Consider the following 17106-nt stretch of genomic DNA (forward strand, 5'->3'; position numbering starts at 1 on the left):
TTTGTCCTGTATGCAGCCGCTTTTTTAACACTCTCTGTGTCCTTCTCTCAGCCTCCAAAACTAAAAACACACACACACACACGGGGGGAGAAGGAAGAGACTGCTGAATGATACGGGATGGAAAGGTGTGAGAGAACCCCTTTACATTTATGGCCTCTGTAGAACTGGAGGAAGTGGTGTAGTAAAGTGGAGTCGCGCTCCAAAGCCCTCACTCAATTCCAAGTACATCACAGACGGTGGAATCAGAGGCGAGAAAGCAAGAAGGCTCAGATGTGAAACATGGAAATCTTCCTGGGGATCAATGGGGAGCATTATAATGAATACTGTAAGGCCGGGGATGGACGTGGAGGAGGTTTCCCTTCAATAAACGCATCGGTCTATGTAGAAATACTCTATTACAACACTGTACTTATCAGCCATGTCCAGTGAAAACTGTTAGTCAAAGTTTTGTGATTTTGATCTTTCCAGATAAACAAAAGAATTACGTTTTTTTTAAATTTTGTGTTCAAACAAAACATTTCTGAACCTAGACTATTTACAAACTTTTGGGATTTTCAAAAAAATTTGTTTTTCTGACAATTTGGAGATACATCATTTTCACAGGATAATTTAATTTAAAGAGGTATAAGCAACTCATATATTTTGATGTAATATATATTTTATAAATGAATTAATGTATAAGCAATATTTTGATTATACATCAGACCGAGCTGGAGCTCATTTATCTACTTTATATTAACAATGCACATTTAATCAATTCAATATATAAAAGTTAAAAAATAACTTTCAAATGCAGTGAAGTTGCATTCAAAAGTAGCCGATCGAGTACTCAGACCTTTTACTTTGCAAAAAGTAGTAACAGAATGAAGTAAAAATACTTCATTACACATTTCACATATGTAGAAGTATGAGCAACAAAATGTACTTCATGTATTTAAAAATAAAACATGCTCATGATACAGCAAAAGGCCTTTCAGTGCTATCAATATCAATTATCATTGTTACTAATTGCTAATTCTTTGTATACTGTTGGGTAGTAAAATCTGTAAAAATCTATAAACTCTCCATACGTTTTGTTTATAAAAATCTTAATTTGCTAAGTGGTTTTCACACTGCTAAATGAAAAAGGTTGGCATCATTATTATTTACTTAAATTGTCAAATAAATGTAGTCACATTTTGTTTTTCCCAGTTATGTGCATGTTCACTTTAAAGTACAACAGAGAGACTATAAGAGCAGGATGCTAACTGTTGAACAGATAAACTCTATTTCATTGTTAAATACAACACTTCCCTCTGACATGTGGTGGAGTGGAAGTAGCATATCATAAAATAAATACTGAAAAAAGGTACTTGAATAAACAGGACAGGAATCTATTAAAACAAGTCACATTTTATTGCAAAATTCTCTGTCAATATTCCGCGACGCTACAGTTCCACTTTCTGTCTGAAATGTATCCAGTAAACCGAGAAGTTCTGCTGCTGAACGATGTCAGACAGAGAGACCTTTTTCACACCTTTGGTTTGGTAGAAATACGTAGAAATAGCTTCGGCCGAGCACTCGGCCTCCAACTGGCTGAAATGTTTAATATCAGAGACTCAGAGGGAGTCGTGCAGGCCCATTATGCAAATCCAGGCCTCAGTTGTGTGCCGTCCACACTTTGGCACAACAGGAACACAAAGTCTGCCCTAATGGCCCATACTCAGTAAACACATGTGGATTTGAGACAACAAAAGATTAGCACTATTTGCAAATATACAACTGAGTTCAAAGGCATGGCTCTGTGCCCTCGCTTCCCTTCTTTTGTTTGAACGCAAAGCTTTGAATGAGTATGGCATCAGCTGCAAAAGACTGTAATAGATTTGTAGGTATCAGACTATAAATCCCAAAGTTCACGCCAACCGCAACAGGAAAAATGCATTATTTGAACTTCCATAAAAGCCGTGAAATATAGATTTTTTTTAAAATAGAGTTTGGTTTAGGAAAAAAAAAAGTGCAACATTTTTTTTTTATTATAAAGAAAACAGTTATATTGTGGAGAGATGCTCAGCCTGGTGTGGGGGCGGGGTTTGGAGACGTTGAACCCGGTCAAAGACGCGATCTGTGTGCGCACAGACCACGCCCCACATCCCCATGAGGTCCCTGGGGGCCCTTAAATGATGATGCCTCGAGGTTTAGAAAGCAGTATCACTCGGGCCTTCTCTCTGTCAGCGGTGTCTCTGTGAGCCCCTGCACTACACATCTTGGATTTAGATCTATCTACTCTGCTTGGAAATAATGACTTCTTCCAACACTGACCAGCGCCTGGAGCATCTCCTCAGCGCCGTGGAGAGCGAGTTCCAGAAGGGCAGCGAGAAGGGGGACGCGTCCGAGAGGGATATTAAACTCACGCTGGATGATGCGGATTTGTGGAACAAGTTCAAAGAGTTAACCAACGAGATGATTGTCACCAAAACTGGAAGGTAGGTCCAATGAAGCACGCAGCAGCCTGTGGAGATGCCGAGGTGGTGCCGTTTACGCACTGGCCAGGCACATTTACGCGCTTTTTACGCACGGGGTTTTCAGTGTGATACGTGTTGACGCTTTATAAAATGTTATTGAAGTAAATTGTATTTTTAAGTCACTCTGGGTCGCGCGTAAGTGCTCTGTCAAAAGTGCTGCCCCGGAAGCCTTAAAGGCCCTGGGACGTTTTAAAAAACTAACGAAACTTGGATCTGTGAGTGAGTTCATTAAAGTAAAATGAGGTGCTTGAAATATTGGCGAAATGCACTCACAAACGCCATGTATCAGTGCTTACAAATGCCGTCCTTGTTGTTTTCCAGGAGGATGTTTCCGGTGCTCAGGGCGAGCGTCAGCGGCCTTGACCCCAACGCCATGTACTCGGTGCTGCTGGATTTCGTGGCCGCGGACAACAACCGGTGGAAATACGTGAACGGGGAGTGGGTCCCCGGTGGCAAACCGGAGCCCCAGAGCCCCAGCTGCGTCTACATCCACCCGGACTCCCCTAACTTCGGAGCGCACTGGATGAAAGCGCCCGTCTCCTTCAGCAAAGTGAAACTCTCCAATAAACTCAACGGGGGCGGACAGGTGAGGAGACTGTTAGATATGCAGGATCCATGCGCGAGGAATATCATAAATGGTGGCGATATGAAAAGCGTTTCTGACACTTTTTATAATATTTCAGTTGTGCCACATTTGGTTCATAGGACAAAAAACGCACACGATGCATTCATTTGAAGATGCCTTCTAATATAAAATTATTATTTTAACTTTACCACTGGAATTTAAAGTATACACTCCATTTCACGTGTTTTAGGAACTATTGGATTTTTTAAATTATTTTGAAACATGACAAAATATTGTGGATCTTTGGTATCAGGTGAAAGTCACTTAAATCAAGGAACCAGTGGATAAATGTAACTGAAGTGCAGTTTCTTCTCTTGATCTGGGAACAGTATCAAATTGACTGGGAGTAACATTAGTCCTGCTCTTTATTATAATGATAAATAGTACCATTAACTGTGATTATCTTCTGTAGATCATGCTGAATTCTCTGCACAAATACGAGCCGAGGATACACATCGTGAAGGTTGGAGGCATCCAGAAGATGATCAGCAGCCAGTCTTTCCCCGAAACACAGTTCATCGCAGTCACCGCCTACCAGAATGAAGAGGTCAGCTGCGCTACATGAAACCTTATCAACACAGACTTGTTTTAGATATTGATTGAAATTATCACAGTTGTCATGTCCTCCTCACAGATTACTGCTCTGAAGATAAAGCACAATCCCTTTGCTAAGGCCTTCTTGGATGCCAAAGAAAGGTAAAGACTTGAACCTCAATATTCCTCAAATGATCAAGTTAATGTATAAAGCATGGTGTCTAATAATGTTGTTACTGATTGCAGGAGCGACCATAAAGACATCCCCGATCACAGTGTAGACAGCCAACAGTCGGGCTACTCTCAGCGTGAGTTTCCTTTATTTAGACTTTACTGAACATGGTAAATAAAATAATGCTGATATAGTATGCTTTCTGTATTTTCCCACAGAGATCTGTGATGTGTTTTATGACTTAAATCTGTTTAATTCCACAGTTGGAGGTTGGTTCCTCCCAGGCCAGAGTCCCATCTGCCCCAGCAGCAGTCCTCCTCAGTTCAGTGGCACAGGGGGCCACTCCTCGGGCTCCTACTGCGAGCGCTACTCCAGCCTGAGGAGCCACAGAGCGGCCCCATACCCCAGCCACTACCCCCACCGCACCTCCAGCACAAGTAAGACCCCGCTTGGACCACACATACCGATAACCTCTGTGCCTCTTTCTGACCCTGTATCACGTCCTCCTCATCCTATCCAGTTACACATTTACCGGAACCTCGTTCATTTATTAAATTGAACATATTGGCGGGAACATTTTTTTCTTATTAAACCTTATTTTCAGACAACTACATGGACAACACTTCAGGGACTCTGCCCTCTCATGACAGCTGGTCTGCTCTCCAGATCCCCAACTCCACAGGCATGGGCACTCTGTCCCACACCACCAACTCCACATCTAATTCCAGGTAAGCCTCGCAACCATACGCAGCTTAACCAGTGCCACGCATTTCGCATTTAGAAAGGTGAAGAATGGCTCCAGAATGTCTTGCTCTATTTTCAATAAAAAAAATGAATATCATCAGCGTAAATTATCTCTGTGTTTATTAATTAATGTGGTTCAGTTTCTCCTATGCTCCCTGGCCCTGTGCAAACAGTTCTGGGTAAATTTTTATGGCCCAATGATCCCTGCTGTGGCGGCCATCTTTGAACCCTCAGTTTTTGAGTAAACAATATCAAGTGCCATCTCAATAACAGAACCCTCTTGTCCCTCTCGTTCACAGTCAGTACCCCAGCCTATGGTCAGTAGCCGGCACCACCCTCACCCCTTCAGGCTCGGCCTCAGGCTCCATACCTGGAGGTTTGACCTCCCAGTTCCTGAGGGGCTCCTCATACACAGGCCTGACCTCCTCGCTGCCCGTCTCCTCGCCCTCCTCCATGTATGACCCCAGCCTGAGCGAGGTTGGGGTCGGAGAAGCCCAGTTCGAGAGCTCCATCGCCAGGCTGACCGCGTCCTGGGCGCCTGTGGCTCAGAGCTACTGAGCTAAAAAAGTCTGCTGCCTCACGGTCGTCTCTAGAGGCTTTAATAGCAGGACTAAAGACACAAGTAAAAGGTCCCGGAGAAGATGAAATGTGACGTCTGCAAGGATCTCCTCTGGCTCCTGTTTGTGAAAAAAAAACTTTGATTAGTCATTCCAAAGCCTCTAATTAAAAAAAAAAGGTGTTCAGTTATAGGCTGGAGTCATACTGAGCAGTTGATGTGCAAAGACAGAACTTGAAAGACAATCAACATCTTTCCATGATGGACAATATCATACTAGAATAAAAAACCTTAGAATAGCTTCATGATCAGAACTCCCCCTCTGCTCTTAGTAACTCCCAACATGCTTATTACACATTTATAACCTGTTTATTACACCTTTTATGAACTCCCTTTAGTGCCACACAACCAAACTCAACTAAGCAATCCTTTGTATTGTTGTTTTTATTCTTGAATATATAAGATGAAAGAATGGTTCTGCTAACATAAATGTGTATATGTGTGTAAATAGAATAAATTAACGTCCAGTGTTTTCCATATAAATGTGCCTTTTCTGTTTGCAATAAATGTTCCGAGATCGGACCGAGAGACACAAGTGCCTTATGCATCCTGGCAGGGTTTTGTCAAGACCCCCCCCCCCCCCCCTGCACAAACACATGTACATAACTATCTATTTGTATTTGAACTCGCTGTGAGTTTTATTTATGTCATTTAATAATAAATTAAAAATGTTTGTTTTCTCAAATTTTGTCTGTTTGTTGAGTACCTTGTAAAATAACTATAACTCAAGGAATGTATTGCTTCTTACCTTTAAGTACTATAATAAGTTGCTATTTTCTTGACACAAAGCATTTAATACACAGAGGGAAACATCATGTACTTTAACACTAAAGTGGTAAAATCTCTGAGGTCAAAGGGAAAACAAGGGCCTCTGTGGTTTAATCAAGAAGAACAAACATCAATAGCATTTCTTATATTCTCATTTGGAGCCCACGGGTTTAGAGTCGAGTTGCAACTCTCACGTTGCCCTCGTTCATCAAACCTAACTCATCAAACTTTTGGCCCTGCAGTACAAACGTACTTTATATAACAGCTTCCGCACAGCTACGCTAAGTGAATATAGCTGCTCCGACATGTAATTGAAATGACGAGGTGATGGAGAAGTGTCCAGTTTAAGAAATCTGTCGGGGTACGTTTCCATCACTGGCACCCTTTTGTTACAATCTGCGTTATGGTGCGACATACGGCCAACACATTTAGATCTGCATGTGAGGAAAGTCAAAGGCACTGAAGACAAATCCAAAATGCCAACACCTGGGACGGAATATAATAAACTGAGATCTCCACAACAACATAGATATTACTCCAAAGTCAGCTTTGCTTTATTAGCAGGAACATAGTGGATTCAAACAAAACTCAACTCAGTTTACCAACCTTTTCATTTGCACAGCACTACTTTAAAACCCTTTTTTTATAATGTCATAATTTATTCTAGATATTATTATGAGTCAAATAATGTGTTCAAGTTAAATGACGAAAGATCCTGCCAAGAAAAGAATCATATGGTCTTGAAATGATGCATGAAAAGAAATTGATTTTTTGTTATTTACATTTTGATTCTCACTGACTGAAGGTTGTAGTTTAAACAACTTTGTGTTTAACACGATTCAATTTGCTTAAATGGACAAATCTTTATAATATATTGCAAAATCAAAAAGAAAACATACATTCATACACGCAAACAAATCCATCAAATTAATAATAGAAATCAGCAATTGCAAGAGAAAAAAAAACACAGAGGTAAAACCATCCAAAATATACAGTTTAAGTACTTTCTGGTTGATTCGGCTCCGTCCCTGGCTCATACCTGAGGCCAGTGGCTTGGCCGTTCACTCATGATGTCAGTGGTGTGATGTGTGTGTCAGGCCCACAGAGGCTCGGCCCCCAAGCAGTGATGGAGTGGTCCTCACCGAGGTGCAAATGAATGCTGGAGGGTCACGGGGCCACGGGCAAACAGTAATGAAGCAGCAATGTGACCTGCAGCTGGCGGGGCCGATCACAGCGGAGCAAAGGTCCCCTCATGAAACGCCGACATCTCTGAAAACCTCCACTTTACTGCCTTTCCAAATTTAGGATTTTATCTCCGTTAGCTTAAACAAAATACCGCAGCTGCCTTGTTTAAAACTGTCAAATGAGATATTCCACTTTTGAGATTTTGGATATCTATTCAGATGAACAAAATAACATTGAGTGTATTTATTTCTTCATGGAAGAAGGCACAAGTCTCCTACTTTACTTTATAATTACTTGTTGCAGAAGTAGAGAATACAACGTGCCTTAGTATCAAAGGCTACAAAGGCTCATTACTTTTTCAACATAGTGAAATATTACATTTCACTTTCATGTGCAATATAGCTTTTTTATTACTTTTATAATAATAATATATATATATAATTTTTTAACATCATTGCCAATATTACTTTTCTATTTCAGTTTCTATTAGACATTGTTGTTACTATTACTTCTTTTACGCTTTGTGTTTTTACTCCTATTTTAATTCTCATGTTGCTGTAATTTAGTTTTTTGAATTTGGCTTATTTAATTTACTAATTTGATTTTACTCGTATTGCTATTCTAGTTTTTATACACTTAATATTAATTACTCTCTTATTCTTACTCTATTTGTTTTTTCCTATTTTTCTGATCTAATCTTTAAACAATCTCTTGCCCAAGAATTTTCTTTGGGATTATTAAAGTGCTATCTTATCTTATCTTATCTTATCTTATCTTAAGCAAAGTGGTTAATTATTACATATTTTTGAATGAATGAAATTGAAATAGGCAAAGTGCAAGTGCCTAAAAAGTAGTCCAATCCTCACTGTCTGGTCCTTCAGCTGTTAAATGCTTCACTAATGTTCACTAGTTCATCACTGACACAGACTGACCTGAAGCCTGCCGCTTACTCGAGGAGCTACAAGAAGCGCGAAAAATTGCCTCGAGTAATATTGCTTGAGTCAGCATCGGTTGGGGCTGAAGACTACAAGTTTGACTTTGAAAGAATCTTGGAATGTGGAGTTAGAAAGACGTAAAACTAACTATTAGACATCTGTAGCCGGCTTCCCATCTCTGCTTGAGGCTAGCAGCTACATCAGCCGCTATACTGTACTAGCATAGCAACACCCAAATCTCTGGCTTAACCATAGACTGGATATAAGAAATGGACGTAGTCACCGTGACTTCACCCTTTGGTTCGTGCACTAGTTTGTGGACAAACCCAAATTAAGTGAGAAGTAGGGTCATTCTCTCATAGACTTCTATACAATCAGACTCCTTTTTGCAACCAGAGGAGTCGCCCCCTGTTGGCCTTTAGAAAGAATGCAAGTTAAAGGCACTTTCTGCATTGGCCGTTACATTTCAGACCCGTAGATTGCCGCCTATTGACAATCACGTTGTATTGTGGGTAATGTAGGCCACCAGGTTTAAAAAAGGAGGACGTGTGTGAAATAAAAAAGAAATCATCTCAGCCTCTCCTGAATAAATCGTTCATTTTGACTGACCATCAAGAGTCTGACTACTCTCATTGTCCTACTCTTATGAAATAGCACTTTGGGCTTTTTCTTTATTTATTTATCTGAGCTTCAGCTTTTACAAGAACATATATGTATATATACAGTCCTGTACATATACTGTACCGGACTGTATATATACTGTACAGGACTGTATGAAATGTATCACATTTCTGCACACTAATCCAACTGATTTGTATTTAACATGTATATATGATATAAATAATATTTTCATATTTGATTCACTGGACCAATGACCAACTGACACCTTTTTTGATATTAGCGAGTATTTGTGATTCATACTGGGCCAGAATGTAACACTGGTGTGTGTACAATCTCTACCACATATAGTATAGTGAGTAGGCTATTGAGGTACTTTTCATCTTAGCCATTACTCATAGAATTGGAGTTTGAAAGTTGATTGACTTTATTACATTCAGTAAACAATAAAATAAAAAGAGAGAGAGTGTGTCTGTGTGTGTGTGTGTGTTGATGCAAACCTGTTTATGAGCAGTTGTCCAGACTTAACGGGGAGGATGTTTGCTGATGGTCTTTGCTCAGTCTGGAGCGATAAACAGGTCCTGCTGGGCCCAGAGCCATCTCTTCCCTCTCACTTACAGAGAGTGTGTGTGTGTGTGTGTGTGTGTGTGTGTGTGTGTGCGCGTGTTGAGCTGAGGACTGACTCTGAGCTCACTGAAGCCTTTGTTGTCCATGATGGCTGATCTGCTCTGTACACCCCAGCCTGCAGCCTGTGTTGGCCTTCACTAATTGACAATTGGAGTTTGACTTTGCACACTGGCCTCCTCTCCACCCCTGGAAGTGTGTGTTCCAAATACGCTTTACAGAGTGTGCCCAGCACCCAGGTGTGGAGGACAGATGCAGATGTTGGGTTAGTACCACTGTTGCCTTATTGTGACAGTTATTAGTTTTAGTTGTAGTGGAGTTGTAGTGTAGGGTAAAACACACCAAAACTACATTGACATGACATAAATGAAAGGTATATCAATAGTTGAAAGGAAAAATTTGAGACGCCGACAATTAGACCTGCGTTTTCATCCATTGAGGTGAATCTAAATCTGACAGAGGAGGAAGATGCCAGTCTCCTGTCTCATCTTTGTCCTGGTGTCCCCTCACGTATCCCTCCTCCACTTCCAGGAATGAGCCACCGAGCAGCCTTATGGAAGAAGACAGAAGGGCGAAGCGGCCTCCGCAAACATCGCGATTATGATGGTGAGTCACATTGTGCAGGGCCTTGCGGCTGATTTACGAGGGGCCGCTGCCAAAAAACAAGTTGTCAAGTCTGGAACAGCGAGTCAGCGCAGCGGCGGGGAGGTGTGTTTGCAGACCGCCCCCTCGTCCACCCCAAAACCCTAACCCCGTCCCTCTGATGTCTGTGTGTCTTCGTTAATGAAGAAATTCTGGTACCTTGGTGAGACATTGCTCTCAGCTGAGCAGACTCGGCCTCCTCCGTTGCCCTCAACCCCTCTGCACAGTGATACAGCCGCCCCACCCATCCACTATCCCATCAGGCCTCTGGCTTCACCTCCCTTGCATTTAAATGGAGTCACTGGAAGTTTGGCTGCTACAGTGATCCCCAATTTGTGGCTGATTCTTTGCATTTCGTATCTTTTGCCACCAAAATTCCAAAGTTCTCAGTATGTTGATAAAATGTTTGCGAACAAACACCATGTTTTTATTTTTTCCATGTGATTATTAGATGTAGTTTGCCACTTTAAAGGGCCACTCTGGTATTGAATGGTAGTTTTTTCTTTCAGATACATTTTTGGCAAGTTCCAATGAATTCCACTGTTATGACGTTTGCTACAAGATCAAATTGGAGGATATTTCCCAGCCCATCTCATACTAGAACTCTGCAGTGGCCTAAGACCCAGGCTGACTGGATACGACTTAGGTACTGCCAAATTTGAGACTCCATACTGACCCGAATCTGTTAGCTTGCCAGGCTAACGCAACACATCGTTTATCTGTCTCAATCTGTCTCAATCTGTCTCAATCTGTCTCTTTCCCTCTTCCCTCTGGGCTTTGCAAATCTCCTTGAACACACATGGATGCAAACTCTTGGTACAGTCAGAGAGAAGAGAAACCTCTTCATTAATTACATTTAACGACAACCCAAGCTCGAAAGCTTTAAGCAATACAATGTCCTTAAAGTAATGTAGTTTGTAGTAAGATGGCTGAAACATGAAAAAACAAATGGTGCAGTCCGTTTAAATAAATCTCAGGGGTCACAAGATGACTGAAGGAATAAGGAAGAAAAAAACATATGTGAGATAGCCAGAATTATTATTTTTTTCTGACTTTTGTTGAAAATGAAAAACTGGATTATTTTGCCTTTTCACTCTCAGAAAAATCACAATTTGGTTGAAATGCTCCTTCAGACCACAACCTGGGAGGTTGGGAGCCACTGATCTAAGTTTACGTTCACCCTTCCTGGCCCTCGATTATATACTGTAAATACATCTAAAGCCCACAGTGTTTGCTTCTGTCACATCTGCCCCGTGTGATGCCCTGTATGGTAACACACCTCAAATTGTAAGTCGAAAATGGAGCCCAACACGTCAGCCTTTGCAAAAACACCATTGTCCCGATGACACAGATGTCCGAGGAGTGTTTTTGAACTACACGAGTAATTTCACACATTAGAAAGACTTGCTGGCCAGCATAAGCTAATGTACGTTTCCCCCGGTCACCACAGTGATGGTGACAGCCTCTCACCATCCTGACAGGCCGGTCCAGTTAGCGGTGGACAGTCACACAAGCCGAAAGGACTTGTAAGCAAACTGGTCTTCACTGAAGTAACATTTAGCAGAGGTGCATGACATCCAGTGTGGTCTGAGTGAGAAACCGTGTCTTTCAGTCACTGGTAAGCGGCATGCTGATTGTCCAGAGGGTTCAGACGACGGGTCAGTCGCTGCATTCACACAAAGCACCGTTTTGAGAAGAGTTCATTACTTTGTATGATTGTTAGGAATGTCCTCGACGAAAGAAAGTTTTAGTCGATGCATACGATATTGTCCACTAACGACCAGGTCTGTAAAACGGAGTTTCTGCACAGAGAATCATGCAAAACCAATTTAAATCTTGTGTTTACGTTTCTTTCTGGGTCGCATGTCAATTTTGATTAAAGATAACAGTAGAAATTCCTGACATTTTACTGCATCTCACACTTAAAGGGTGAAAATCCACAAAGTGTGCACATTAAAGTGTGTCTACAGGTGTCGGGGAGTACTGCTATATTATGTGGAAAGAGTTGTATAAAGCTTTTTACTTAAAGCTGAGAGACACACTGAAACTTCTTTAATGTCTTCATGAAGTTCATCTCTACAGTATGAATGTGGGCACTCACTGTACACAAACACTTGACACACTAATACTTCCAAACGCTCTCTTTACACTTTAAGGAAAACACTGCTCCCTTGTGGTTCGAAGTTAAAACTCTTTCCAAGGTGTGCATGCTGCATTATATCATTGGTAAACAGGAAGCCTAATATAAGTCAACTGCAAATAGCTTTTATTAGTTATTATTAGACTCCCAGTACTATGCAATTAATCTGTTAAGTGATGAGCTCTAGGAGAACCTGCTCTCTCTCATTGTAGGCCAGCAGCCTCTGGATAGGATCCAAACGGATCACATGGAGTTCATTGACTCAGCGGGATGGTAACACCACTCGTCCTGGCCTTGAACTCTTTAAGGTTAGGAACGTCCAAATTCATAGCCAGTAAAAAAAAAAAAATACAAAAGTGAGCCTGTAAAAAAAAAGGCTAATAATTTAAATTTCACTGCTTGCAATCATTTTCTATTACACTCTGCTGCTTTGATACTGAACTACCAGGTTGTGCTGACATTGTGGTAAATTATCCTTAAACTTCACTCTGTTAAGCTCCTTTAGTTACACATCGCAAGCCAGAGTTTCTGATCTCTCTGGAACACCGGACATAGATTTATGTCAGCATGTACTGTATGTGTTGTGATGTTTTAAATGTGTATTATAATGTCTATTGCACTAGTTGTATCTATGTTTTAATGGCCAGGTCGTCATTGTAAATAAGAATTGGTTCTCAAATTAATTATCTGGTTAAATAAAAAGGTCAAAATATAAACACTCATGCGTCACTTTGATTTTAAATTCATTTATTTAAAAAAAAACAAATCCAGATATATCTTTAAATATTGAGACGACATGCAAAAGGGAGAACAAGTGCATTTCAGTCATCAAACTTATTATGACGACGACAACGCACTTCAGACACGTTAAGTCAACAAAACCACGTCCGGTACGGAGAGATGGAGAGATGGACGGAGCCCGACGGCGGCTCTGATATGATGCACATGAATCAGGAAGTGGATTCCACAGCCAGGCTCAGCTGAACTTGGCTTTAGAGAAATCCATCTCTGGGTGCTGGGCCATGAACCTGCAGAGACACGAGACAAAAACGAGAGGTTTCCAGTCAGTCTAATATTTGAACTTTGTGTCGATAAAACAACTCCGACAGCAGCTACCATCTCAGTATTATTGTTTAACCATTCTGAAACTATAAACGATCTTTAGAGGTAGTTTTAACAGACATGTCTCCTCTGGTCTGAGAGCAGCAGGAGGAGGAAGAGAAGGTCATTTACTGCAGTGAAGAGAGCGTCACCGGGTCTTATCCGAGTTAACTACTGCTCCGTTTAATATTTGACATGATACGTCATGGTTGGACTACTGACTCAGTGGAGGGAGGAGGACACTGCTCCTTAAATTACTGACTATCCCAGTCAGAGTGCCACGATCTTATGACATATTGTAGTACGTTCATTAGGTTAAAGCACCATTTTATTACAACTCTGCACGAGGACAACGCTGCCTCTTTAAAAGAGAGTGGGGCTTTTAATTTTAATATTCATTAAGACCTCCGGTGTGAACGGTTCTTTATGCTGATGTAGCGAGACGAGCCTCCTGAATTTGCACCCAAAATGCCGTCAAGACTTTCACTTACAATTGCCAAACGACCCCAAATCACGAGTCGCACAGGACAACTATTACAGATTACTAGAAGGCCCCGGGTTATACGAGTCCCGTGCGAATAGGGATTATGAGCAGCTAGTTGTTCACGGCGATGGAGCTCAGCATCTGCACAGCGTAAAAATCCCCATGCAGACACTAAAATGAACTGAAAAACAATTAAATTTGAAGCATAGCATAAAAATAACAGGGGAGTAGTACACACAGTTTGTAGGTAATGGACTACAACATGCAAAACCCACTTGGATCATCTTAAACCTGGAGTCTTAGGGGTTTCTGTCGGGTATCGGTCCAGAGTAACAAGGTACCACCGTCACGGAGGGGAATTATATTGTGAGACGTCAACACAAAGGGTGTAGAGTGAAAGTCTACAGTTGATTTCTGGTCCCCGTCTGTGCATGCGGTGGGTACAAACGGCACACTATCTTTTATCACCTGCAGTTACAGCAGGTGAGCCTGGCCTTGAGCACCAAAAGGTAAAGCTAGAAAAAGGCAGCTTTCACTCTTCTTATAAAACCTTTGTAGATCATAAAGTCTCTGCAGAACTGACCCTGAATACAGCGTCTGTTTGGAAAGTTAGCCAATAAAAAACAAAAAAAAAACACCAAAAAGATGTCCCGAAACACCTGTAATATTCGAGGCAACACTGGAAACTCACTTTTTGAGAATGTCTTGTTTCTTCTGCTCTTCAGACGTAGGCAGGCCCATTGATTTCTGCCTCTGGTCGTACATCATCTTCTCCACCATACCACGCGTCTCTCCGTCCAGGTCTGACAGCTGCTCGGCAGGAAGAACACACAGTTAGGACGAGGCGGGAAGTGGTTACTGCAGATGCTTAGGAGGTAGGAAACATCCTTTTTACCTTGGAGTTCTCTGGACACACTTTCTTGGTGTTAATTTCTGGATCTGTGGTAACGATCTTGCTCCACCACTCCATTTTATTAATCTGAAAAGGAAATGATAGGATCAGCTCTTTCATTCACTTTGTCACTGCTGAAGAGACACAGATCAATGGTAATAAACAACAGTAGTGGTCTGAGCTTTCTTTCATAACGTTAGCGTTTAAACTCTGTTCTTACCTTTTCCAAGTGGACTGTAACAACCTTTCCGTCGTCGATGAGCCAGGAGCTTTCTTCTACCTTCACCTCGTTGTAGAGCTCGCCTTGGATAACGGGGGGTTGTCCCTTCAGGCCCACCTTGATGGAGCGCCGCTGGATGTCCACCACAACGTCTCGCCCCTTAATGCGGAACTTCACGTCGAAAGGCACGGCCAGCTGAAGGAGGAGGTTAAAAGTGTGTGTTTGTTAGAGACAAGACAGGCGACGTGTCGAGATACAATAGACAGGATGTGGGGAGGGATGTCATGGTTTGTTTTTTTGGTAAAAATCTGGCTGCTGTGAGAGGCTGGGGAAACACAAGCTGGTGATGCAGGAAACGAGTCAAAGCGTTATTCTGAAAAAAAAAAGGCACTCACGTCAACTTCAGACAGCGATTGTGTCCACCTGTAGTTCGGCAGGTCAGCTCCGTTTTCAGCGTTGGGCTTCAGTTTGTCTTTGTCCTTCTCGTCCTCCTCTCCTTCAGACTCAGACTGGGGGGAAGGGAAATTAAGATGAGCAAGTCAGCAGAAACAGAATTAAATGTCAAACTCTTTCACCAACATTTCACTCTAGAAACCGTTAACTCACCCCCTTCTCTTTTTCTACTTTTTCAGATGGCTTTTCTGCATTTGTTGTCACAGTCTTCTTTTTCTCCTCTTCTTTCTTTTTCTACAATAACACAAATACATTAATAATCTTTGTAAAAGAACAACAACAGTGATTCTCAAGGCTTCCAGATTTCACCTGGTCCAGTTCAGTCTGAAGTTTCTCTGCCTCTTCGTCGGTCAGTTCCTGAATTCTGGGACCTTCTTCGTTCGTCTTCTTCTTCTTTTCCTCCGCTAGCTTGGCGGCTCTTTCAACTTTCTCTTTCTTTTCCTTCTCCTGTTTCATCTGCTTCTCTTTGTTGGACTTCACCGCCAGCTGACTGTGGTGGGCGAGAGCATCTTTGACCAGCTGTAGAAGAGAGAGGTACTTCTCGGTCATGACACAAACACACAGCGCAGTAGCGTCAAATGTCACATTAGCTTGCAGATACAGTTACATCGCTCACCGTCTCTGCAGCACCTGTTTCACCACCGGTGAAGAAATCAGTTTTGCGGCGGAGGAAGCTGAAAAATGTGTTTACTAACTGTTGAGAGACAAATAGGCCGTCACAAATATATCAAATATAACAGATTATTATGTGCTTGAGGATTGTTGGCATGACTGGATTATATGATAGTCCCTCTATATTTATCAGCTGTATGACTGTTTTATCAACAATAAATTCTTCTTCCCATCCTCCTTAACCTCATGTTATCTCAAATATTCCATTCATTATTGTGAATTAACGACATTATTTATAAATAAATAATAATAAATGAATTTATTTATATTATACATTATTAATTACAGGGCCCAGCATCACAGTGTTACATATACAACAAATCAAGTGTAGCAAAGGACACTGGAAAATAAAAAAATGTAATTTTCACGTGCACGCCAAATTTAACATAACACCCCATTGATTAACGACGTATAGTTAGTTACAGTATGTGCTATTAACAATGATGAAAATATTAGCTAAACCCTGTATACAGCTGAAAACATCTGCTTTTCTGAACGCCACTGCTTAACGTTACATGCGAGGTGTGCATACTAGCCTACAGGCTAACTAGCTGTAGCATTAGCACGGTAGCTTTAACATGTGAGCGCTAACACTACGTTACCTCTTGTATCCCGCCTTCGTGTTGTTGCGCCATAACAAGCAACATGCCGTCATACTTCTCTTCATCATCGCCCATGTTTGTAGATTGAGAAACGGTTTGAATACAATAATGTTAGCTGTACGAATGACGAGCAAAAAGTTGAGATGGGCCCGTGGTCACACACAACTCACTTCCTGGAAACAAACCCCGCCCACGCTGAATTTGACCAATTGGAAGGTTAGGCTTTTGAATGACAATCAGAATATCCAATTAAGTGAGAGTATTGGTTCAGGGAGCGATTGAGGCGCCCGGGAGAATATTCTAGAAAATAAGGAATAGGATTTTATTGTAAATATACTTTTAAACCACTACATTATAATTTTAAAACGCAACTGTATTAATTGACTTTTGCCCTCGTGAGTTCATGGCCCCAATGTAGCGAAACATTGTATTACATTAGCAGAACAAAAATATTCAGAATAACAGTTTAAAATGAAAAAAGATTCTGCTCTTTTATGTCCGAATTATGTTTTGTAAGGCTAGAGGTGGCTTGATTAGTGGAATCCAATTCTGAAATTAAAATAGTATTTTATTAGTAT

At 41.3% G+C, this 17106-nt stretch overlaps 2 protein-coding genes across 2 annotated transcripts; one reads left to right on the forward strand and one right to left on the reverse strand.

Annotated features, from left to right (window-relative positions):
- Positions 1-2277: 2277 nt before the first annotated feature.
- Positions 2278-5134, forward strand: tbxta (T-box transcription factor Ta; the record flags this gene model as incomplete). The annotated part of the gene is made up of 8 exons (XM_079175578.1): positions 2278-2462; positions 2823-3087; positions 3539-3673; positions 3761-3822; positions 3907-3968; positions 4096-4269; positions 4437-4560; positions 4876-5134. The coding sequence occupies 8 exons, from the start codon at positions 2278-2280 to the stop codon at positions 5132-5134; spliced, it is 1266 nt and encodes a 421-aa protein (XP_079031704.1).
- A 7706-nt stretch (positions 5135-12840) lies between these two features.
- Positions 12841-16688, reverse strand: nudc (nudC nuclear distribution protein). Its single transcript, XM_079176025.1, has 9 exons — positions 16529-16688; positions 15871-15948; positions 15564-15773; positions 15408-15488; positions 15197-15310; positions 14802-14996; positions 14585-14668; positions 14381-14499; positions 12841-13132 (listed from the first exon to the last, which is right to left on the reverse strand). Exons 1-9 carry the CDS (start codon positions 16601-16603, stop codon positions 13081-13083), a joined length of 1008 nt encoding a protein of 335 aa, XP_079032151.1. The 5' UTR covers positions 16604-16688; the 3' UTR covers positions 12841-13080.
- Between the last annotated feature and the right edge of the window lie 418 nt (positions 16689-17106).

This window comes from Pholis gunnellus, assembly GCF_910591455.1.
Source record: "Pholis gunnellus genome assembly, chromosome: 16".
Taxonomy (NCBI): Eukaryota; Metazoa; Chordata; class Actinopteri; order Perciformes; family Pholidae; genus Pholis; species Pholis gunnellus.

Bases quoted from the DNA above. Each gene is read 5' to 3' on its own strand.
- nudc (XM_079176025.1), bottom strand. From the start codon at position 16,603: ATGGGCGATGATGAAGAGAAGTATGACGGCATGTTGCTTGTTATGGCG. The intron at 14,669-14,801 runs GTAAGAACAGAG...TTTCCTTTTCAG, and splicing joins TTACAGTCCACTTGGAAAAG to ATTAATAAAATGGAGTGGTG. The intron at 13,133-14,380 runs GTGAGTTTCCAG...GTGTCTCTGCAG, and splicing joins AAACAAGACATTCTCAAAAA to GTTCATGGCCCAGCACCCAG.